This window comes from Myodes glareolus, chromosome 9 (genome assembly GCF_982192425.1).
Source record: "Myodes glareolus chromosome 9, mMyoGla1.1, whole genome shotgun sequence".
In the NCBI taxonomy this organism is placed as follows: domain Eukaryota; kingdom Metazoa; phylum Chordata; class Mammalia; order Rodentia; family Cricetidae; genus Myodes; species Myodes glareolus.
Genome location: NC_142034.1, coordinates 103551809 through 103576117, shown reverse-complemented (window position 1 = coordinate 103576117; position 24309 = coordinate 103551809). Strand labels below are relative to the sequence as shown.

The 24309-nt window shown below is 50.6% G+C and overlaps 1 protein-coding gene across 1 annotated transcript in view; it reads left to right on the top strand.

Annotated features, from left to right (window-relative positions):
- Apoltp (apolipoprotein lipid transfer particle homolog) overlaps window positions 1-24309 on the top strand; it is a 94787-nt gene that overhangs the window by 5785 nt on the left and 64693 nt on the right. Inside the window, 17 exon segments of the mRNA XM_087909600.1 lie at window positions 142-182; window positions 185-305; window positions 385-469; window positions 1162-1223; window positions 3341-3470; window positions 7528-7631; window positions 7795-7855; window positions 10788-10841; window positions 11696-11881; window positions 11993-12187; window positions 15512-15616; window positions 15618-15690; window positions 16110-16234; window positions 17729-17860; window positions 18873-19046; window positions 23770-23785; window positions 23788-23855. Coding sequence (XP_087765726.1) covers window positions 142-182; window positions 185-305; window positions 385-469; window positions 1162-1223; window positions 3341-3470; window positions 7528-7631; window positions 7795-7855; window positions 10788-10841; window positions 11696-11881; window positions 11993-12187; window positions 15512-15616; window positions 15618-15690; window positions 16110-16234; window positions 17729-17860; window positions 18873-19046; window positions 23770-23785; window positions 23788-23855 — 1732 coding nt within the window.

Sequence of the window (24309 nt, the reverse complement as noted above, 5' to 3'; positions counted from 1 at the left end):
AACTTAGCTGCCGGTGGCTCTTGTCCCCATAGTGATTACTCCAGAGACGCCCTGGAGCAGAGACGGGGGGGGGGGGGGGGGGGGGGATCTGTAGGGCGGAGCCACTGCGGCCCATGTGACCCCTCTTCCCTCCTTCCACAGTTCTGCTCTGGGCCACAATCCTCTTGCCTTCATCTTCAGTAACCGCCAGTGGTCCACTTGTGTCCCCATGGCTCTGAGCCACGCTGGACATTGAATGCGAAGCCATCAGTTCTGAGCCTTGTGCAGAGCTGTTCGGGGTCCATGAGTCCAAGACTTTTGAGAAGGTGAGACCAGAGCCAGAAGGGAAGGCCAGTGGAGAAGAGGTGGTGCAGGGGCCTAGCTGCTCTATTGGCCATCTCAGAGAGACATCCTGGGCCAGTGTCCCACCACATACCAGTGTCGGTGTCCCATCACATACCAGAGCCAAGGGGATCAGCTCAAGAGCAAGGTGCTCCCTGCACATAGTCCCCTCCTCCCTGCACATAGTCCCCTCCTCCCTGCACACTCAGCCCCTGGCTGGGATGGTCAGTGTACACACCCACATTTCCTTCCTCTGTCGTCCTCTCCCTGTCCTTTCTCTACATTCCTCCTCCCTTCCTTCCTCTTTCCTTGCCTCCTTCTCTTTCCCTTCTTCCTCCTTCAGTAGCATCTGCCTCGCAAGTGCTGGGCCTGAAGGCTTGCACCACAGTGCCTGCCTTGGTCCTTCCTCACTTTCCTTCCTGCTTCCTTTCTTCCCCTCCCCTTCTTCCCTTCTCCTCCCACCCAATCATAACCCCTCTTCCTTTCCCCTCCACATCTTCCTGTAATGACAGAGGTGCACTCTGGACAATGACTACCCGAATACGGAAGAAAGGGTTCCACTCACATCAACCTTTACTCCGGAGAGTGCTGGCCCCTAGGGGGCCTTGTCCACACTGCACCCACTGCTCCTAGCTCTTCTGCCTGCCTCAGCCGTTCCTGTCCCTGTGCTCCTGTATGCTGACTTTACCATTCTAATCTCCCACCCTCCTCTGCCTGGTCTGCTATGTCACTGCCCAGGGGAGGGCGGGGTCTTGAAGCTCTGCCATGGCCCTTAGCCCTTCTGCTTTCTGCAGCTCCTTCCTGTCTAGGGCTCCAGGACATGGTCTTGCCCTGGTTCAGTTCAGTCTAGCTTCCAGCTTCAACTGTCAGCAGAGCCTCCAGGTGGGGGTATACTGCGCAAGGTGCCTGCGAGGAACAGTACACAGCGGGACCCCATCCCAGAATGCCAGCCCTGTGTACACACTGGTGCTCGGCTCCATCACACTGCTGCCGTCACAGCTGATCCCATCCTTTCCAGATGGCCATACTGACTATTCCCCTACAGGGGATTAAGGAAATGTCCACACCCTTTAGCTAAGGACCCGTGAGTGCTATTTGAGTGATATTCGGTGCCCATCCCCCACCCCATTCTTCTCCCTTAGAGTCTGAATCCCTTAAAGACACAAGTTAGAAGCCAGGCTTTAACTCATCTTCCAACTCAGAGCTGGCCAGGCTGCCCTGGACTGCCTTTAGCATCTTTTCCTTGGTGGTTGTCATGGAGATGAAGTAGTCTGGTCTGATCTCCAGCTTTGACACAGGGTCCCCCTAAAGTACAAGTGTGATGCCGCTCTTTTTCGTTTGTTTGCCTGTTTGTTTTCTAGACAGTTTTCTCTGTAGCTGTGGAGCCTGACCTGGAACTAGCTCTTGTAGACCAGGCTGGCCTCAAACTCACAGAGATCCACCTGCCTCTGCCTCCCGAGTGCTGGGATTAAAGGTGTGTGCCACCACTGTCCAGCATGATTCTGTTCTTGCACCAGCACCTGGCTCTGGGGACAGAGTTATGACATGGGCACCTTGTTCCTGTCACCCTAAAGCTAACACTTTCTTTTTTTAATTTTTTTATTAATTAATTTATTTGTTTATAAAAATTTCCACTTCCTCCCCTCCTCCCCATACCCTCCCATTCTCCCCACTCCCTCTCCTCCCCCCCCACTCCCTCCCCTCCTTCCTCTCCAGTCCTAAGAGCAGTCAGGGTTTCCTGCCCTGTGGGAAGTTCAAGTTCCTCCCCTCTCCCTCCAGGTCTAGGAAGGTGAGCATCCAAACAGACTAGGATCGCAGAAAGCTAGTTCATGCAGACAAAACAAGACCCAATGCCACTGACAATGGCTTCTCAGTCAGCCCCCATGTCAGTCACATTTCGAGACTCCGGTTTGATCACATGCTCGTTCAGTCCCAGTCCAGCTGGCCTTGGTGAGCTCTCATTCGATCAGTCCCCTTGTATCCGAGGGTGAACGCATCCCACACGGCTCTGATTTCCTTTTTCATGATCTCTCTCCTTCTGCTCCTCATTTGGACCTTGGGGGCTCAGTCCAGTGCTCCAATGTGGGTCTCTGTCTCAATCTCCATCTATCGTCAGATGAAGGTTCCCTTTAGTCCTGCCTTTCTTGCTCACGTTCTCCCTCCTTCTGCTTCTCATTTGGACCTAGGGAGTTAAGTCCAGTGTTCCAATGTGTGTCTCTATCTCTATCTCCATCCATCGCCCGATGAAGGTTCTATGGTGATATACAAAATATTCATCAGTATGGTTATGGACCAGGGCCAGTTCAGGTACGCTCTTCTCTGCTGCCCGGGGAACAATCTGGGGACCTCTCCTTGGGCCTGGGAACCCCTCCAGAATCAAGACTCTTGCAAACCCTAAAATGGCTCCCTTAGTTGAGATATATACTTCCCTAGTCCCATATCCATCCTTCCTCCCCGCTCCCATTCCCCACACTTTCGACAGAGAGGGGCATCATGGACAGAAGCGCACGCAGACAAGGTGGCTTCATTTGTTTTCAGAAAGAGTCTCACACAGTCTAGGTTGACCTCAAACTTGCTATGGAGCTGAAGATGACTTCAAACTTTTGTTCTGATGCCTTTCCCTCCTATGTGCTGGGATCACAGACTCGTGCCACTGTGTTTGGTTTATTCTGTGCCAGGGTGTTGAACCCAGGGCCTGGTGCATCCTAGGCCAGCAGTTCCCGAACTGAGCCATGTCCCCAGGCCTCACAGAGAAGGATCACCTTGGCTGTGCACTGTTGGGGACAGACCCAATGTACTCCACCTGACAGACGGGTGCTTAGGTTACTTGCTGTATTTGCTGGCAGCACTGCGGATCCCCCCCACCTGCTGACCTGCCCATGCCCTGGTAATGGACACCTGGGTAATATCTGCTATGACTTTGTACCTGCCTCTCTAACCTCATGGCTGAAGGACTCATTTGTAGAATTTGAGGGACAGCTCCCGGGCCCCTCTGACTCTAAGGGTCTTGCCGTCCCAGATACAGACTACAAAGATTGAGTCCCAGCAGCCTGAAGTACGAGTGGGAAGAGAAACTGTCCAGAGCCATAGTGGCCACGGCAGCGGCGCTAGTGAGGAGGCTGTGTGTGGCTCAGCCCACCAGCCCTGAGGTAAGTTTTTCCAGCCCCAGGGCAGACTCAGAGCCTGAGCAGCTTCCGCATAATCTCCCCTTCTTGCCCAGCTTCACCAACACACCCAAGCATTCATGCTGTGCTAAGGACCTCATCCATGTTATCTAATTCAACCCTCAGGAAAGTTCTTATCTCTGTGCCCGTTTTACAGGTGAGGAAACTGGCTGGCAGAATTCCGGGACTATCCTCACAGCCACCTAGCCAGGAAGTGGCAGAGCTGGGCGGTTCACCTAGGCAGTCTGTTTCCACATTTGCTGGGGGGGGGGGGGGGTCCTGTTCATTGTGGTATACAGAAGCAGCACTCCTGGTCTTCACCAGCTGGGTGCCAGCATCTTCCCTGCCCGTAGCCATGACAACCAGATTGCTCTCTCTTGGGCACACGATTGTCCAAGCGGAGAACTATTACAGTGTGTTCTTATCTCACTGCCCAACTCCAGGATGGGAATCTTGTGACGCCGTAGGACAGACCAGATTCTTCTGTCCATCCACAGAGCGTTTCCTGACCCCAGGCTGTCCATTAAGCTGGCCCCACGAATTGCGGCAAGGTACACTATGGGCCTGGGTCTCCCTGGGGCAGCCAGCCGTGCCTGTGTCCGAGGCCCCATCTTCCCTAGGAGGTCCCTTGGGCCAAAAGATAAGTTGTTAGGCTTCCCAGGGACATACTAGCCCACAGCCACGAGATCCCCAGCCCCCCCCGGGAGGACCAAGCCCTCCCTGTGTTGCCAGAAGACTATAAAGTCTCAGCCCCTTGCTAAGGCCAGTGGCCCCAGACAGGGTTTATTTTCAGTCCTGAAACAAAACCAGGACGTGGTGGCCCATAGAGCGCAAGCTCCCAGTGTGTGTGTGGGGGGGGGGGCAGGTGTTGATGATGGAGGGGCAGCGGTGGGAATGGCCTGGTCAAAGCTTTCACCGGGGAGCCAGGGGACAGGAATATGCCTGTTGGGGTGGCTGAGAGAGGAGCTGACGCACGTGTTCTGTAAGATAACTCAAGTTATGCACATTTATTCAATGCTATAGTGTCAAGTGGGGTTTTTGTTTTTCTTTTCTTTCTCCATTTTGGTGGAGCTACAGACAGAACCCAGGATCCCACACATGCTATGAAGCACACCAACACAGAGTTACATGTCAGCCAAATGCCCCAGAGACATACATAACACGGGCTTATGTATATGCTCGTGGTGGCTGTGGATAGTTAGCAAGGCTTCAGAGAGGGAGAAGCAGACCCAGGATTCTGAGGTCTCCAGATAGCATGGTAGATGACAGAGAGGCTCTGTGGCCACCAGAGCGAGGGCCAGTGTAGCAGTGGCAGTCCGTCTGCTTGTGTGACTCCAGCGGAAGTGAAGACAGGGCGAGATTGGAGAAGGCCCATCCCAGGAAGGCTCCCTTGTGGAGGGCCGCAACCACATTCTCTATTGCTTCAAGGGACAAAGGTAGAGATTGACCTCTGTGACCTCAAGGTGTGGTGGTACACGCCTTTAGTCCTGATGCCTGGGAGGCAGAGGCAGGCAGATCTCTGTGAGTTCAAGGTGTTGTAGCACACGCCTTTAATCCCAGCGCATGTGCTTGGTAACTTACTACTGCTGCGTCCCTGCCTACTTCCGAGGCATCATCTGGGATAATGGGCAGCGGACCAATCCAAGAGTGACACGTCAGAAGCGAGGACTGTTTCCTTTATAAGGGCTGGGTTCCCCTCATTCTGGGTCTCTGCAATGTAAGCTTATGCTCTCCCTCTCAAGACGCATTAAAGCTTTGCTGCAGAAGGATCCTAAGTGTCCCGCGTCGTTCTTGCGGCGAGATGGTAGCGCGGGGCACTCCCTGCATGCTGGGGTGGACACATTGGCCTCAAGGTGCCTGCTTTGTGCTCTGAAGTTTTCTTTTTCTGTGTTTTTGAGACAGGGTCTCATTTTGTAGCCCAGGCTGTCTGGGGCTTATGATGACCCATCTGTGCCTTCCATGTGCTGAGAATACAGCATCTGCCACCATACTGGGTGTAGCCTGTGTTTTTCTGAGACCAAGTTGGGCTCAGTGGCAGTCATGCAGCGAGGCCTTCCACACCAGCGATCCCTCAAGATGGGGCCTCATCCCTGCCACGGCAGGCCCATTGCTGGGCAGGCAGCAGGTGGGCCGAGCATGACTCCTTTGGACTTGCTTCTCTCGTGGCCTCGGGCTTAGGCTGCTGCAGAGACCTGGGACTAAAGGAAGGCTGAGATGGGAGGAATGAAGTCAGTGTCCCCAAACTAAGCAGTTGGAAGAATCAGGGGTATGTTTTGAAGGCAGCCCTTTGTCTGTTGGAGTGTTTGGACCCTCCATGACTGGCCGTGAGGTGACCGTGTTTTCCTGCCATCACTGTTGATAGGAAGAAGTTCATGGGCTGCAGACATAGCTCAGAGGGTAGAGGGTTTGTCTTGTATGCCCAAGGCCTTGTGTTCCGTCCTCAGTACTGTAGAAAATAAAATAAAACCAAATTCCAAAAAAGCACAACATACACACAAAAGCCAGTGTGCCAGGAAGGTAGGCACAGAGGTGCACAGAGGTGCACAGAGGTGCGCCTGAGAGGCTGAGGGAGGAGGGTGCTTTGTGTGAGGCCAGCCAGAGCTAAAGAGTTAGGCTGAATCCAAGGAAACAAAGTAATGCAGGGCATGATGTCACAGGCCTTTGTTCTAGTGAAGAAGCAGATGAGCCTCTGAATTCGAGATCAGCATTGTCTCTCTGTGTAGGAATTCCACGCCAGACGATGCTACCTTGTCTCCAAAAAGTAAAAATTAAAAAAACAAGCAAGTAATATAATAACAAATTTATAGATTGGAAATTATTCCTTACTAAATATTTTAACTAGCTTTTTTTTTGGTGGCCATCACTGGATTGCAGCTGTTGAAATGAAGTTCGATCCCTTTGTAACTTCTGACCAAAACAAGAACCACAAGTGGCATTTGGAGGGACCTTCTCACACTTGGAGGAAGATCATGTCTTCCCTCTCTCCTCAGAGCAGAGACAGACGTGTGAAAGGGTGGGACAGCGCAGGCTGTCTGAGGACATGACAAAGGTCAGCAGATTAACAAAGTGGTCCAGGTGCACAGAAGAAATACACATTCACATTGAATGGGCACAGCGAGAAAAGGCTAAAGGCAGGCACAAGTGTCCCTGTGGGCCTCCACCCCAGCAATGGTGGGGCTGTTGTCAGGCTAAAGTTAGATAAAGTCTGGGAAAAAATCCTGGAAAGGAGGGCCACTTCTTGATAAGTAGGAAAGGGCAAATACGGGAAGAAATAATTGACTCTTACACACAACTTTCATTAAAGATTGTTTAAGTGAAAAAGAAAACAATCAGGCTAAGATTCATGAGGGAGCTAAGGATGAAGCTAAGTTGGTAGAGCCATTCTGGCTTGCACGAACCCTGTGGATGGGACATGGTGCTGGTGTCTGTTGTCCCAGCACTCGGGACAGAAGCAGGAGGATCAAAGTCATTCTTGGCTACCTGGTGAGTTTTGAGACTTGCTCAGGCTACTTGAAACTTGGGTTTAAAAAAAAACCCAAACAAATAAAACCAGAACAACAATCACAAAAACAAGGCCCATCAAAATGGCTCAGTGGGTAAAGCACTTACCACACAAGCTTGGTGACCTGATCTCAAGCCCTGGAGCCCATGTGAAGTAGGAGGAAAACAGCTTCACAAAGCTGACCCTGTGTGCACCGTGCCCAATGCCCAGATTCCATGGCACCGTTTTCTCTTTTGGTTTGGTGACACCGAGTCTCAGCCTGTGGTCCAGGCTGGTCTTAAACTTGTCTTCCTGACTCAGCCTCCTGGGCACTAGCATGGCAGCATATACCCTGTCTTCTACCACCACATCCTAGTGTGGCATGCAGAGCATATCTGTTGAGCTGTACATGCTGCTACTGGGCGCTTCACAGCGGGAAGCTGGATGTGTGACCTCACCATCCAGATGTTCTTTACCTGTCCAGTGTCTTTGCCTTGGAGCAGGGAATGGGCCAGGTGACCGTGGGGTTCTCTTTGACATCCCACCCCCTCTGCATCCCAGGCCACGGAGATGTTCCTGATGCTGGAGTCTAAGCTCCAAGGCCTTTCCGTGGGTGAGCAGACTGCAGTCTGGCAGCAATTGTCTTTTGAATGTCATGACAACCGGTAAGGACCTCACTCTGGTGGAGGCTGAAACGCAGGCAGGCTGCCTTTGGGAATTCCTTGATGGATTGATGGGGTGGATAGCCCTGGTGCTCTCTGGGGTCCTCAGATAGGGTGTGACTCCAGCTTGCCTCTGTGGGGTTTGGAATTTCCCCTGAAACTCAAGCTTTTGTGGGGCTGAGATTGAAGATGAAGGCCGGCAGATGAAGATGGCGTCGTTCCGCCTGGTACAGCGTCTGTATAAACTTGGGGATTAGCATGCAAAGCAGCTTGGGTCCCCTCTAGTGGATGCATGTTTGCATATGTGCAGGTGTGGGTTTGCATATTATGGGTATGTGTTTGCATGTGTGTGGGCGTGTGTTTGCATATATGCAGGTATGTGTTTGCATGTGTATGGGTGGGTGTGTTTGCATGTGTGCAAGTGTGGGTTTGCATGTGTGCAGGTTGTGTTTGTATGTGTGTGGGAATGTATTTGCATATGTGCAGGTGTGGGCTTACATGTGTGTGGGTGTGTGTTTGCATGTGTGCAGGTTATGTTTGTATGTGTGTGGGTTTGGGTTTGCATGTGTGCAGGTGCAAGTTGTCATGTGTGTGGTGCTTGTTCATAGAGGCAACCCAGAACTCACGGATGCAGGCTAGTCTGGATAGCTAGCTTGCTCTGAGAATCCTTTCTCCTCCTGTCAAGCGCTGCACTGGCAGGGGAACCACACTCCCACCAGGGTTGATGTGGGGCTGGCTCCAAGTCATCTCCTCAGCTCTCTGAGACGGGTTTGTGGTATGGAAACTGAGGATGAACCTATCTTTTAACTTAGGCTTGTGGTGAGAAATGACATGCTGTGTGTAAAGCAATTCTAAGGGCCCCTGCAGAGCTGGAGAGATAGCTTAGTGGTTAGGAGCACTGATTATTTTTGCAGAAGACCTGGGTTCAGTTCCCAGAACCTGCACAGGGTGATTCACAACTACTTCTAGTTCCAGAGGATCTTCTGGAACCACAGATGACATATACACACACAGGCACACTCACATACACATAGTTTTAAAAAAAAAAAATCAGAGTGACTATTTTTATAAACAAATTTATTTGGGAGTGTTGCGATTGGGAATCCCTATGAAGCTAGTCAACACTTCCCACCACTGGGCAGAACACATTGCTTCCCTATCAGGGTTTCAAGCAGGGCAGCTCAGTCACATTGGGAATCTTCAGCCTCTGTCCGCATCCTCATTTGCCTGGGGGTAGAGGTGCCTCTGAGGGAGTCTCATCCCACTCTCCCAGGATAGGAACATACGGGGCACCAGCAGCCAGCAATGTGGCAACACTCAGTGGCTGGTGCTAGGCCAGCCAGAGTCCCCTGGAACTTCAGGAGGACCCCAACACTGATGAGGGTGAATGTACCTCTGAGCCTTGGCAGCTGTTTGGATGTGGTTACCTATTCAGGGGTGTCCAGGGAGCACCAACCCCTTAACCCTGACCCTTGACCCCACAGTTGGTTCCACAGGCTGTGTTGGTTCTCCTCATGCGCACCATCCAAGGGTGGCTGCACTAAGCAAGGCTGCCTAGTTGACAATAACCTTGCCTGTCCTCCCTCCCTTTTCTCTTTCTCCCCTTCCTCCACCCCCAAGCATCTGTTCTTTGCATGGTGTGGTTGCTGTGTCATAGACATGGATCTTTACCAGCGTGGGCTGAGTTTCCCTCTCTGTACGGCAGGGCAGGACTGTGCTGCAGGTCAGGAGATAGCTGGCTAAAGCCGATGTGAAAAGAGCCTGGCCGCACAGCTGCCGGGGGTCTTGGTCAAGGCCACGAGAAACAGCTTTTCTTTCTCCTTTAAGATACCGTGAATGCTGTCTGGAGTTTCTCTGTATCTCTCATTTTAAAAATTTAGTTTATCATCATGTTTTTAGTTTTTAAAATTATCTGACTGTTTTTGTGCACATGAAGCGTGTGTGTGGATGCCAAAGAACAGCTTTGGACAGTTCTCTCCTTCCACCCTGGGGTCCAGGGATTGGTTCAGCTTACCAGGCCTGCGGGTCAGGGGTCTTCACCCACCGCTACCTCTGCAGCCTCTTCTGCACCCAGCGCTACTTACTCACCACAGCGAGGCAACATGGAGGCCCCCTTTTATTTTGACAAAAACAAAAACAAACAAGCAAACAAACAAAAACCCAGAATGCTTTAGGGCTATATATATATATGTGCTTGTTCATTTTCACAGAAGGCACACATTGAGATGCATGTACCAGGATTCACATACCCTGAGATGTACTCACACATGCATATACATACACACAGAGGCATTTGCATGCACACATTTATATACATACACCTTTATATGCACTTATGCACATTCACATAAACACATAACACACACTAACACAGAGATAGAAATATACATACAAATTTCATATACATATTCTCTCTCTTTTACATGTACACACACACACACATACACACACACACACACACACACACAAGTGCTGAAATTCCAAAACATCTGCTGGTAGAGAGGTACACTGGTGGGCCCCATGTGAACGCCTTGTACCTAGCATCTCGTGCGGACCAGTGGGCGATCTTGCATCCACAGCAGAACAGAGGCCACCACGCTTTTTCCCCATTCTGTCAGCACTGGGTGGTCTCAGGCTAACATTTGCACACAGGGCCTAGGCCTGTTTTATTTTTTTCAGGACTGAGTCCAGAGTTGTTTTGAGAAACAGCAAGAGCTGAACCTGGGAGCCCAGCCCCAGGGTTAAGGCTTCATCCCTACAGGCTGAGCAATGTGAGGCAGGTTGCTTAACCTCCTGGTGATAAGAGTGCATGGGAGAGGGTGATAGAAGGGGCTGGTGTGCAGTGAGCGCAGGGCATGAGGTGGAGACCAGCTGCGTGTGCTGCAAGGCACATTGGGGGCAGGAGCCCATGACTAGATTCATAGGCAGCTTTCAAGCCGTTGGATAGACTAAGTCCAAGAATCAAGAGACTCAAGCTTGCATTTAGAGAAATTACATCAAAACCTTCTGACAGAACCAGTGGACAGGTTGTTTTCATGGCATCCTGAGCTGATTCCAGCCCCCAGCCCAGGCCTCTTAGTCCTGCAGGGGTGCCTCTCTGGGTTCCAGCCCCCAGCCCAGGCCTCTTAGTCCTGCAGGGCTGCCTCTCTGGGTCCACAGGGACTCTGGTCTGCACTTGGGGAGCCCCGGTCTCTGGAACAGGACTTCTCCCTGGTACGGCTCCCCTGGCGGGGGTGCAGCAGTTTGTCCAGGTTGCTGGCTCATGAGATCCACTTGGTGCAGAGAGAACTTGGGCTCGTTTCTTGCCCAGGGGAGAGAGTAGAAGCTGTCCTGCCCTCTGTGAGGTGGCCTGACCCTGTGGCCAGGGATCCCCACTCAAATGCTGTCCAGGGACCTTCACCTTGATCACTCGAGCTTGGATCAGTCATTCATCCCAGTGCTACTGGTGCAGGCTGAGATCAGGTAACTGTTGTGGGCTGTCTTACCCACGAGAGGCCGTCTAGCAGGGCTGCTGGTCTTGGATCATGACAGCAGCACCCTCCGACCTCCCTAGCTGCGGTTGTTCTTGCCGTTGCTTTGCTTCATCTCTTTTGAAAGAGCATCTGACAGTGTGGTCTAGGCTGGTTTTGAACCCCTGCGCTGTCTGCCTCAGCCTCCCTACCGCGACAACTAAGGCCACACCACCACATCCAGCAGCGACATTTTCACCAATTTTTTTTTTCTGATGCTGGACATCAAGGACCTTGCACATGTTATAATGGTGCTATGCTACAGAGCTACACCCTAGGCCTCCTATTATGATACCGCAAAATGCCCCTAGACATTACATCAATGTTCCTACCCCCCTTTAGCCTGAGAGTGTAGATCTCTATCCTGGGTACAGCAGGGACTCCCGGGGCTTCTCTAGAAACAAATGCCTGTGGAGTCCCTTATCCACAGCAGGAGGTAGGACCAGGCTGCTGTGAGATTGGGAAGTGCAGGGCTGACTCAGGGTTGAGGGAGGCTAAAGGTCCTTCATATATCACTTACCAGTCTTCTTGGCGTGAGTGGGCTGTGTGCATCCCTAGCCACTGCTGCAGTCTCCAGGGGCCAGCCCAGGCGCCTTCCTTGGCATCTCAGCTCTGGCACACAACCTCTGTGCCACTCTGGACAGGCACTGCCAACAGCTACCTGGAGTTGGCTCCCTTGTGAAGATTCTGGACGAGGCTTTGGGTGTGAACTACAGCTTCCCAGAGGTCAGGTTTGCATAGCTAGTGTCTCAACACTAGATTCAGGTCTTACCTGGCAGGTCATCCTTGGACAAGTGGGTGGGGCGGGGGACCCTTCCAGGTCTCACAGTCCACCCCACTGCCATGATTTTGCAGCTTCAGCTTGTGCTGAAAGCCATCGGCAATGCTGGTCTGGCCGCGGCAGCTCTAGCCCCTGTGTTGAGCACCTGTGCATCTCTGAGGGTCATCTCTGCAGAGATCTGGTTGGTGGCTAACCAGGCCTTCCAGAAGATCCCTTGCTCTGCAGACGTGAGTCCTTGTGTTTTTCCTCTGGCTGCAGTTGGACAACTGGTGGACTTGATCTAGGTTGTCAATCACCTCTTCCTTTGAAATCATTACATATTACTCCCGTGTGTTGGGTGCCTGCCTAGTCAGCAGCGTGAGTAGGTATTTTTCCTCTGTCCTCTAGAACTGTGTTTAGTGTGGGAAACAGATTATTCACCAAATAAACCCACAAATAAGCATGTGATTTCTGATACTACCACGTGACTCAGACACACATGTACCAGCACTGGCAGACTGTGGGCCACCTCCTGGCCTGCTATTTGCTTTTGTAAATAAAACTTTATCGGTACACAGATTGCTGTGGGCTATCTGTGGCTACGTTGGTGCTCCAACTACTGAATGGAATCTTTGCAAGAGAAACTGCCAGACCCAAGATAGTTATTGTCTGTGTTGTTCCAGGGAAAGGTTGCCTGCCTGTCTGTCACTCAGGCAGTGTCAGGTCCTTACCACTGAGCTCTGCATGTCTGGTTCTGACCAGCACATGTTAGCCTTATCCACTACTTTTTCTTCCAGATGTTCTCAGGCCTAAGTCTGTAACTGTATATAGAGCCTTACAGGGAGAGAAGATGGCTGGGTGACGATTAATAAAGTGCCCATTGCACAAGCATGGAGACCTGAGTTTCAACCCTAGCACCACAGAGAAGCTGGGCATGGTGGGCCATGCCTGCAGTTCCAGCTCTGGGAGGGGCAAAGATGGGAGAATCCAGGGAGTCCAGCTGGACTGCTGAGCTCCAGGCTTAGTGGAGACCTTAGATAAAGAATGTGTAAATCTTTTTAGAAAATAATCTGAAGAGCTACCGGAGAAAGGGCTCTGCAGCCCTGCGGGGACCTGGGCTGAGTCCCTGCACCCACGCAGTGACTCCCCACCTCCTGCCACACCAGTTCCAGGGAATCCGGCTGCCACGGGCTCTTGTACACACACGCTGCACATAAACTCATGCATAAATAAAATAAAAAATCTTTAAAAAGTAAGGCAGAGAGGGCTGGAGAGAGGTCTCAGAAGTTAGGAGCACTTGTTGCTCTTGCTGAAGACACTGCAGCTCACAGCCATCTGTAACTCCAGTTCCGGGAGATCCAATACCTTTCTCTGGTCTCCACAGGCACCAAGTATGCATATGATGTGCAAGCATGCAAGCAGGCAAAACACTCACACAGATAAAATAAAATTTAAAACTAAGGTGGAAAGTGATTGAGGATAGGGACTCAATGTTGACCCCTGGCATTTAAACATGTGTGCATGTATGTACACACATGAGGTACATAAATTAATATAAACAAACACATAAATAAAATAAAAGGTCTTTAAAAATATAAGGTGGAGAGAGGCTGTACAGATATCTCAGAAATTAAGAGCATTTGTTGCTCTTACAAAAGACCTGGGTAGTGGCCCCACTACCTCTCAGAGCAGGGCCACAGGTTACAGTGTACTGGGAAAGTTACCCATGGTGTGTGCACACACGCGCACGTGCACACACAGACACACACAGACACACAGACACACAGACACACAGACACAGACACACACACACACACAGATTAACAGTCTCCACTGAGGGCTGGAAGCTGTTTCTGGTTTTGAGCCATTAGTACCAATAACCCAAAGTGACCTGCTTACACATCTGCCTGAGGTGACTTGACATTTTCCTGAAGCTAAACCGCCTTTGCAAATGGTGTATTCATTTGAAGTAGATGCAGGGCCAGGGAAATGGTTCAGCTGCAGAACACTTGCCTTGCAGGTACAATGAGGCCTTTGGCTCCATCTTCCACACTGTAAAACAAAACAGCAAATCAGTCCCCTGTTCCAACTGACCGAAGATGTAGCCCTGTGTCAGGCTTGGGAATGAGGAAGCAGGTGATGCGGAGACTTTGTCTGGAGTCATAGCCTGCTAAGCTTCCAAGGGATCAGCCAGGGGCTGTAGGTACCAGGCTGTCTGCTGCCCAGTGGGATAAATGGGAGCCCTGCCCCCAAAGTCAGCCCTGTCCCATGGCCAGATGTTTGAGAAGCTTCTGGCTGTGTCTTCTGGGAGTTAACATGATCTTATGCCAGGGTTTCCATTGGGCGGATATTCCATGTTCTCCCACCTACTCACTGTAAATGGAGTTTCTGTCCTGCCCAGTCCCACAAAGCACACAGAAGCTTATAATAATTATAAACTGATTGGCCTATTAACTCAGGCTTATTACTAACTAGCTCTTACAACCTAAATTAACCCATAATTCTTGTCTATGTTTAACCACGTGGCTTGGTACCGTTCTCAGTGCAGCATTCTCATCTTGCTTCCTCTGTATCTGACTAATGACTGACTCTCTGTCTTTCCTCTTCCCAGAATTCTCTTACTCTGATCACCCCGCCTTTATTTTCTGCCTGGCTACTGGTCAATCAGTGCTTTATTTAAACCAATTATGAGTGACAAATCTTTACAGTGTACAAGAGCAGCTTGTACAAGAGCAGCTTCCCACAGCAGCCCACACACCCATTTCACCTTACTCTTCAGGACCGTGGCAGGGTCTCTATCATGGACCACACATCACCCTCTTGTCTGCTCTGAGATAATTAGACTCTCTGGTTCTGTCTCTGACCTTGACTTACCTTTGCCAATAGCCCCTTGAGAAACGTTTCATTTCACAGATGAGGAAGCTGAGGCTCAGAGGTAATGAGCGTCTCCAATGTACTCAGAAATAATAGAAGTAAGGCCTGGGGGAGGCTCAGCCAGTAAAGTGCCTGCTGAATAAATGTGAGGGCCTGGCTTGATCTCCAGAGCCCACATACAGAGGGTATGTTAGCATCAGTTTGCAATCCAGTGCTGGGGGGCAGGGCACAGGTGGACTTCTCAAGTTCACTCGCTGGCTAGCCAGCCTAGATAAATCAGCAAGTTCCAGAGAAAAGCGAGAAACTTTGCCCCCAAAACAGTGCGCTTGGTGCCCAAGAAACATCTGCAACTGTCCTCCAGCTTCCACATACATGCACACACATGTATGCATGTGTGTTTTCAAAGGCTCTGGGTAGAATGAGGATTTGAAATACAGCTTGATATCCCCATTTCACAGGTGAGGCACAGAGAGGCAGCAGCACCATCTTGAGATAACACAGCCTACATCCATAGGACTGAGCTGGGGTTCAGCTGGGTCTGGCTTTCAAGTCAAGTGAAGCCAAGATGCCTACTTCATTTTTTTTCTTTTGCCCCCAGGGAAACTCTTTAGAATTCCACACCCAGGCTGGGTTCTACTCCTGTTAACTTCAGACTGTGGGGTCCTGAGCAGCCCTGGCATGGGTGTGGCTGGCGGGAGCTGAATCAGAGCATCTTGGCCAGTGGCTAACTGTGTGCCTGTTGCTGCCGCTCTGTCCCAGTGGGCTCCTTCGTGTGGAGCCACAGCGTGCAGCTGCTGGAGACGGATGATCCCCTGAAACATGACCTTTGGGAGTCCCTCCCCCAAGGACATCCTTAGTCAGCAGTTCCAGACGGAGACCTGGAAACACTTGCCTTATTCTGATGTCACCTTCCACTTAAGTACGACTCACCTGGGGCCGCAAGGCCTGGGAACCCCATAGCTCCAATCTCCAAGAACACAGGGCCTAAGGATACTCTTTCCTTCGCCTGGGTGACACAGAGCATGTTCAGGGCCAGCCTGGACAACTTGGTGAGAACCTTTCTCAAAAAGCAGTGGTCTGAGTGTAGCGGAAGCCCCTCCCCTGCTGCACAAGGGCTGTGTTGGTCTCCACAGGGCAGTGGGGACGCCGCAGGAATCTTTTCAGCTGAGATCCCTGAACCACCTCAGTCATCCTGGGAAGCATAGGGAATGGAGGGTGCTCTAGCATCTTCCTCAGCCTTCACCGGGTACAGGACATGATGCCCAGTCCTCTCCTGGGGCAGGACACACTGGGTGTATCCTCTCTTTCTAGTTCCCAGGACCCTCCCTTTTCCCTTAGCGTCTGTCAGCCTGGGAGGCAACCTGAAGAGGACCCTCCTCCTCTGTTCTAGCTCTTTCCTCCCTTATTCTGCAATGGTAAACCTCACTGTTAATGCTGCTGGCTGAACCTTCAACCTGCTGGAGGTAAAAGTTCTGTGTTTGCCATCTCTCTAGGGCTGTCCTGGAGGCAGGACAAGGAGTGACCCATCTGTCCATCCACCTGTCTACCTGCCCCTTGTTTCTATTGTTCTACATTCCTTCTATCATTTTCAACCCATATAACCTGCCCTTGCATATAGCCATATACCTGTCCACACGTATTATCCAAGCATTCTTCTATCTAGCTCATCCCTCTCATTATCTACCCTCTCATCCACCCCTCTTCATCGTCCATCCATCCATCCCACTCACCCATCTAGTCTTCTATCCATCTCTCTGATCCATCCATCCATCTTTCTAATCCACCCTCTCTTTCATTCCTTTTTCCATCCATCTATCCCTCACATCCACTCACCCATCAGTTTGTGTTCCCACACATTTGTCTCCAACAGTTCACATCCACGTTCTGTCCACCCACCCATTCACCTACGTTTACCCATCTATCTACTTGCCAGCCATTGAGAAATATCCCTCCTCTAGCTGACGCTGTACCGGCAATGTGCTCGGCTCTGGATACATGGTGATGAACAACTGAAGTGTGGTCCCTGCTCTCCTGATATTTTCCATTCTGAGAGACTATTGGAGGAATTTTCTGGGTTGAGGGTACTGAGCAACTTCTACCTTCTCCTTCTAAAATCCTATTGGCAAACCAAAGTTTGAGTTCATTAAAGTTTGCTCCAAGAAACGAATTAATTCATTAAGCATACTTACAGAGCAGCCATGCTGGAGGGTCTGCACCTAGTGTGGATGATGGCTCCCCTGTGATCGCATAGCTAGAGCCCCTGACTTAGCCTTCCTTAGCCTGTGTGCTTGCTCTGGCCCCTTTCTAAGACCAAGAGGCCACATGCAGTTGGGACAGAATTGCATACAACTGACTGACGCCCACACGCCCAGTAGTGACCATTTGTGAGCAAACACAGCTGGTCTCATGAAGATGGCTTCAGTGTTGTTCTGAACAGCGTCTTCCAGCAGAGGGAGACGGCTGGAAGTGGCAGAGGCAACTCTAAACTGTTTGTGTGGGAACAGGAAATTTGAGCTGAGACCTGAAGGATTTTCTTGCTGTTGTGACAAGATCCCTGGCAAAATTGGCTGAAGGAAAGATTTTATTTTGGCTCAGTTCAATAGTACAGCCCATTATGGTGGGAAGGCATGATGTCAGCAGGAGTATAATTGCATCCACAGTTGAGAAGCATATCATGTATGTGTATGTACACACACACAAGTGCATACATATGCTGGTGTACAGATTGTTTTCACTTTTATTTTAAAATATTGATTTACTGTCACGGGTCGAGCATATGGACACCATGATGTGCATGTGGAGGGCAGGAGTCAAGTGTCTCCTTCCAGCAATTGGGTTTGAGGGACAGACTCATATCATCAACACAGGCTGCAAGCCCCTTTATCTGCTGAACTCTGGCTCTGACTTCTCCTTTTTATTTAGAGCAGACTCCAGCCCATAGAACGGAGCAACTTTAGAGTGGGTCTTCCTTTCTCACTTTAGCTCCTTGGAAACAGCCTCACGGATGGGACCAGAGGTGCGTTTCCGTGGATGGCGACTCTAGGTTCAGTCAAGTGGATCTGTGCAGAGATGGAGTCAGAGAGCGCCTGGTAAGCAGGCTACCAGTGAGGGCAATGGTTCCGGAAGAGGAAAAAACCGGCATTCACAAATGGAGCAGAGGGAAGGGTGGGGGCACAGAGAGGAAGCACACAGGTGGGTGGCAGGATGTGACAGCACTTGCTTGTCCCCGTGAAGAGACAGGCAACTTAGTTCCTCCCTCCCTCTCTCCCTCCTCTTACGGGGCTGGAGCTGAAACCCTAGTGCACGCTAGGCAAGCACTCTGACCGAGCGACAGCAGAGAGGAAGACCTCTGAGGCTGGGGTCCCGTGGGTTGTTGTGAAGTCCTGACATTTGGCTCCAAGGCCCTGGAGTCCGTCTGCAGGACCTGCATCCTGTACTCTCCCAGCCCTTTCTGGTTGAGGGAGACCAGGGCCTGTCACCTACGCACTGCCAGCTGGGGTGGTGCCACCCCCTGTGATTTTTCTCCAAACACTATCAAAGAGAACTTGATGGCAGGAGGGAAGGGAGAAGAGGCAAGGAGAAGGAAAGCCAGATGTCTGGAAGGAAGTAGAAAACAGACAGGTGGGCAGACAGCTATCCACGTCCAGGAGGGAGGAGAGGTGAGTGGACAGGGATGAGTATGTGCAGATGTGATGGCTGATAGAGGAAGGGTTCATTTGTTCATCCACCAGCTTCTAGGAGTCATCCTGGCTAGTAGATGCCTCATGGTCTTAAAGGGGCCCCACACCCTTAAAGGGGATTCCCACGCAGGATCTGGGTGTTTCCTTGTTGCTGTTGCTGGAAATCCAGGTTGGGGGTGTGTGACCTGGGGCAGGGATGTGAGAAGTGCTGCCCAGAAGGAGCGGCATTGAAGCCCCCAAAGAATTCATAGGATATTTTTCCTGAAAAATTCAAGGTTGCGCCCTGTTTCCTGAGGCCAGGTGGCCCAGGGAGCCCTGAGTGCTCCAGGCTAGCCTCCTGGGGCCCTGTTCCCAGTCCTGCAGTCCTTGATTACCGTGTGACTGGGTTCCTCACTCATGAGCCTCTGTTTTCTCTCTTAAGCTGGGACTCCAGCTGAAGACACCAGCTGCAGTCTGCTGGGCCCCAAATCCTTCTGGAGGCAGGAAGAGGAAAGAGAGGCTGAGCCAGAGAACACTTCAGGGCCAGGGCCAGAGCCAGGCCAGCTCTGACTGTCCAGGAGAAAGACCCAGAATGATGAAGGACCTCCAGGAGAAGGTAATAAATGATCTGACTACCCTGTCCCCCACCCAGTGACCCAGATGCCTGCACAGGCTCTGGGGAAAATGTGGGTGTGCATGTATCCCTTGTGGACACCTGCTGATCAAGCTTGCCTGGTGCTGAAAAGTCGTTTGTCTAAGTGTAACCTCTACACAGAAATGTCCCAAAGCCCCGTCTGGATGTGTGTCTCCTCCTCTGTGCACCAGCAAGGTCAGCACCCCACTCCAGAGAACCCGCCATCTTCTCTTCTCGTCAGTGCCCATCCCTAACCTAGTCCTCCCTCACCTACCTAACCTAGTCCTCCCTCACCTACCTAACCTAGTCCTCCCTCACCTACCTAACCTAGTCCTCCCTCACCTACCTAACCTAGTCCTCCCTCACCTACCTAACCTAGTCCTACCTCACCTACCTAACCTAGTCCTCCCTCACCTACCTAACCTAGTCCTACCTCACCTTCCTAACCTAGTCCTACCTCACCTACCTAACCTACTCCTCCCTCACCTACCTAACCTAGTCCTACCTCACCTACCTAACCTAGTCCTACCTCACCTACCTAACCTAGTCCTCCCTCACCTACCTAACCTAGTCCTACCTCACCTACCTAACCTAGTCCTACCTCACCTACCTAACCTAGTCCTCCCTCACCTACCTAACCTACTCCTACCTTACCTACCTAACCTAGTCCTACGTCACCTACCTAACCTAGTCCTACCTCACCCACCTAACCTAGTCCTCCCTCACCTACCTAACCTAGTCCTACCTCACCTACCTAACCTAGTCCTCCCTCACCTACCTAACCTAGTCCTACCTCACCTACCTAACCTACTCCTCCCTAACCTGGTCCAACCTCCAATGATGCCAGTGACTCCTGCTCTTTAAAATTAGCTCTGTAAAGCTGGTGCAGAAGCATGTCCTGTAACTCCAGTGCTGGGATAGTAAGACAGGCACTCAAGGCTAGCTAGTCCAGTCCAGTCGGGATGCTCCAGCTTCTGTGAGAGGCTCTGCCTCAAAGAAGGAAGTGGAGAGCAATTAAAGAAGACATCTGATGTTGACCCCGGCTTATAAGTGCATGTGCACACAGACACACGGACACACACACAGACACACACAAGGACACAGACACACACACAGACACACACAAGGACACAGACACACACACAGACACACTCGAACATACACACACACACACAGACACAACACACACAGACAGACACATGGACACAGACACACACATGGACACAGACCACACACACAGACACACACTCAAACACACACAGACACACAGACATACACAGACACAGAGTTATACAATATGATCTGAGAGTACTAGTGTCACGCTCACTAAAAGCTGATGACCCTATCACACTCACAAGAGCCTTTTTGATTCGTTTTCTTTGGCATAATTTTACTCTGTAGCTCAGGTTGGCCCCCTGCCTTAGCCCCTCTGTTGATGGAATCTCAGTTGGGGATCCCCGTGCCCAGCTTACAAGCACCTTCATCCTCTATGGTATACCTTCTTCCTGTCCTAGTTACCCTCAGGAGCTACTGAGAAACCCCAGGCCGCGGCGGACTACTGGGCACTTTCTCAGAGGTTTCGTAAATTGTGACACGTATTTAAAGCTGGCACTTACTTCTGCTGCTTTATTCATCCATGGCTGTGAGGTGCCCCTTGCCCCTGCCTAGGCTGGGGTAGAACCCAGGGCCTCTCCATGCTAGGACAGCATTCTACCACCACCACTGAGCTACCCAGCCCAGCCTTTCCCCCTTTTCTTTTCTTTTTTTCAAGACAGGGTCTCACTATATAACTTAGGTTGACCTTAAACCCTCCATACGGCTTGAACTAGCCTGGAACTTACTCTTTATTTAGTCCATGGCTACCCTCAAATACATGATTCTCCTGCCTCAGCCTCCTAGTACTGAGATCTCAGGCCTGCTCCATCCTACCAGGCTAGTCTCTTACTTTAATAGTGTTTTCCTAATGATTATTAGTGATGAACCTTATTTATTATTTTATTTTATCTATTTTTTGCAACAGGGTCTCCTATTGTAGACCAGTTGGCTTCAAACTCACAGAGATCTGCCTGTCTCTGCCTTCTGTGTGCTGGAATTAAAGGTGTATACCGCTACCCCCAGCCTTAAGCATTTATTTTTATTTCGTACGTATGTGTGTGTGCTCATATGCACATGGCACAGACGGTGTGTGGAGGTCAGAGGACAGTTTGTGGTTGTTGGTTCTCTCCTTCCACCATGTGGATGGGGTCATCAGGCATGGCTGCAAGTGGCTGAGACTTCTTGCCAGTCTTGTGGACAGTCAGCTATCCAGGTGTCTTTAATGAAATGTATATTCGGGTGTTAGGTTTGTTTTATTTTATTGAGCCTTTCTTCCTTCCTTCCGTCTGTCCTTCCTTCCTTCCTTCCTTCCTTCCTTCCTTTTGACACAAAGTTTCTCTGTGTAACAGTTCTTGATGTCCTGGAACTCACTCTATAGACCAGGTTGATCTCAGACTCACAGAGATTCGCCTGCCTTTACCTCCCAAGTGCTGGTATGTGCTGCCACTGCCTGGCTGAGTTATTTTCTTATAAGGTTTTGGGAATTCTTTATCTTAGAAATAATTTCTGCTATCAGACATGTGACTTTGTTTAGTTTGGGATTTTCTTTCACTTTTCTGTATGTGTATGTGCATGCATGTACATGTGTGTATATGCATGCCTATGTGTGCATGTGTATATGTATGTGCTTGCATGTGCATATGCATGTGTATGCATTTGTAGTGTGTGTGTGTACGTGTATTCATGTGTGTGAATGTGTATTTGTGCATGTGTGTGTGTGTGCATGTATTGACCTTGAGTATCTTCTTCCATCACGGCTCTACTTTGCTTTTAAATTTTTAAAATTTTATATCTGAGTGTTTGCCTATATGTATGTATGCATGTATGTGCACCATGTGTGTGTAGTAGCCATAAACGTCAGAAGAGGGCAGTCCTGGAACTGGACTTCCAAAGAGTTCTCAGCCCCCATGTGGGTGCTGGGAACTAAACTTGGATCTTCTGCAGGAGCAGCCAGTGCTATTAGCTGCTGAACCATCACTTCAGCCCTTCGACCTTATATTTTGGGACACAGCTTCTCACTCACCCACTCCGCTAGGGTGGCTGGCCCCAGTGTTTTCCTGACTGCCTCCCCAGCAGTGGGATTAAGGGCACACTGTGTGCATGCCTTATATTTTTCTTGAGTATTGGGGACCCAAACTCAGTTCTTCAAGTTCCTGACAAGACATTATTGTCTGAACCATCTCCCCAGCCCCTGTTAGTACTTAAAATTTTTGTTTTATTTTATTTGAGATAAAATCTCACTCTGTAGCCCAGATTGGCCTCACACTGGCAAGCCCCTCCCCACCTCTCCAGTGCACATTGGATCAGCGGCACCTAAGACCAGACATGGAGTTAATCCTAGCATTCAGTAGATGGAGGTGGAGGATTGTAAATTCGGCAAGTTTGAGGTTCGGCAAGCCTGGGTTACAGGAGACCCTACCAAAAGATTAAATGAAATGAACAGTTGTACTGTCTTGAGGGTGCTTTTGTGGTATGTGTGTGTGGATAGTGTCTGAGGGCAGGTGCCCTGTAGCTGGAAGCCTGTCTTCAGCTGAGTGACCAGGTCCCGTTGCTAGTGATTGTCTTAGCAGAGACTCTGGGCACAGTTTGTGTGTTCTGGAGGGCAGGGACCAGGATGGGCACTCACTCCGCCCACAACGTTTGCTCTTGTAAAATGCCATCTCTGTGTACATCTGAGAGCCAGCAACATGGGTGGCTTGGGTGTGTACTGACATGTTTATACATAGACCAGATGTTAGCCCAAAGCCCAGGTGGGCTAGGAATAAACACTTTTTTTTTCTAGCTGGGCATGATAGCATGTGCCTGTAACCCTAGCACTTAGAAGGTTGAAGGATTTTCAGGCAAGCCTCAGCCCCATGCTGGGTTGGAGCCTGTCTGGGCTACTCGGGACCTTGTTTAACAAAAACAAACCAAACAATTTTGTCTTAGAACGCACCCTCCAGAGTCTGTTATTTTCTCATGTTTCATACTCACACCCCAAGAAATATTTTGCTAAGACAAAGAGAGTAACAACAGATACTCGATCTCCATATTGGCAAGACAACAGAGAGGGCAGGGACTGTAGTGCCTAGAGGAGCAACCATTCACACCAGCAGCTGCCTCTTGGCTCTGGTCACCCCTTACTGAGGGGTGGGTAGGCAAACTAGTATTTCTGTCTTCCAAGAAGCCATGGGTTTGGAATTATATAAAAATCTCCTAATTTCAAATGTTGGAAATAAAGTCTGTGTCGTAGCATGAAAAGTGATGAGGGACGAGGAGACCATCATGGACCGCACCGTCGCTCAGGTGGCTGGATGGGAAGCTGGAAGGGGATGCCGATGAGGAAACCAGGGAAATGCAGCATGTGGTTCAGAGCTGGCTCACCGCAGCTCATCCATGCTGGCTTCTAGTTCACACCTGCCCTAGGAAGGTGTGATTACACTGGGCCATGGGCACTACCATGCACATGCCCCTGACCTTTCTAGCAGCCCAGTCTCCCTCCTACTCCAGAATCTTTGCCTGGCTCACCTAAGCTTCTATGTCTTCATTCTGGCTTCTTTCTCAGGTATCCTGGTGGTTTAGGGCAAGGCAGGCCGAAGCTGCCAGCTGACTGTCAGTGTTCAGGCATGAGCTGAGCTTCCTGGACTGTGAGCCTCTGGAGGCCACAGGAGACGCTGGTCTCTGCACCTGGCTGAACCTGCCATCAAGCTTCTCAGGGTACTCTCTGTCCTGTCCCCACCGTCCCTGTCCAACCCCTGCCTCCAGCCTCTCTTCCGTGACCCCCGCCCTCTGCCCCATTCCCTGCCCTCTCCCTGTCACTTTCCCCTTTCTCCATCTTTTGTCCCCAGCCCTGCGCCCTGCCTCATGTCCCAGCTCCTGACCCTGTGCTGTAGTTGATTATCTTTTAACTCTGACTCTTTGAGGGGTCTGCCACCCAGCTCCCAAATGAATTGCTTGGAGTCTTATTCTTTCTTGTGAATGCCTGGCCTTAGCTTGGCTTGTTTCTAGACAGCTTTTCTTAACTGAAATTATCCCATCTACTCCTTTGCTGCTGGGCTTTTACCTTTCTCTATTTCTACACACCCTTTTCTCTTTCTTATCCCGCGTGTGGCTGTGTGGCTGTGTGGTTGTGTGGCTGTGTGGTTGTGTGACTGTGTGGTTGTGTGGCTGT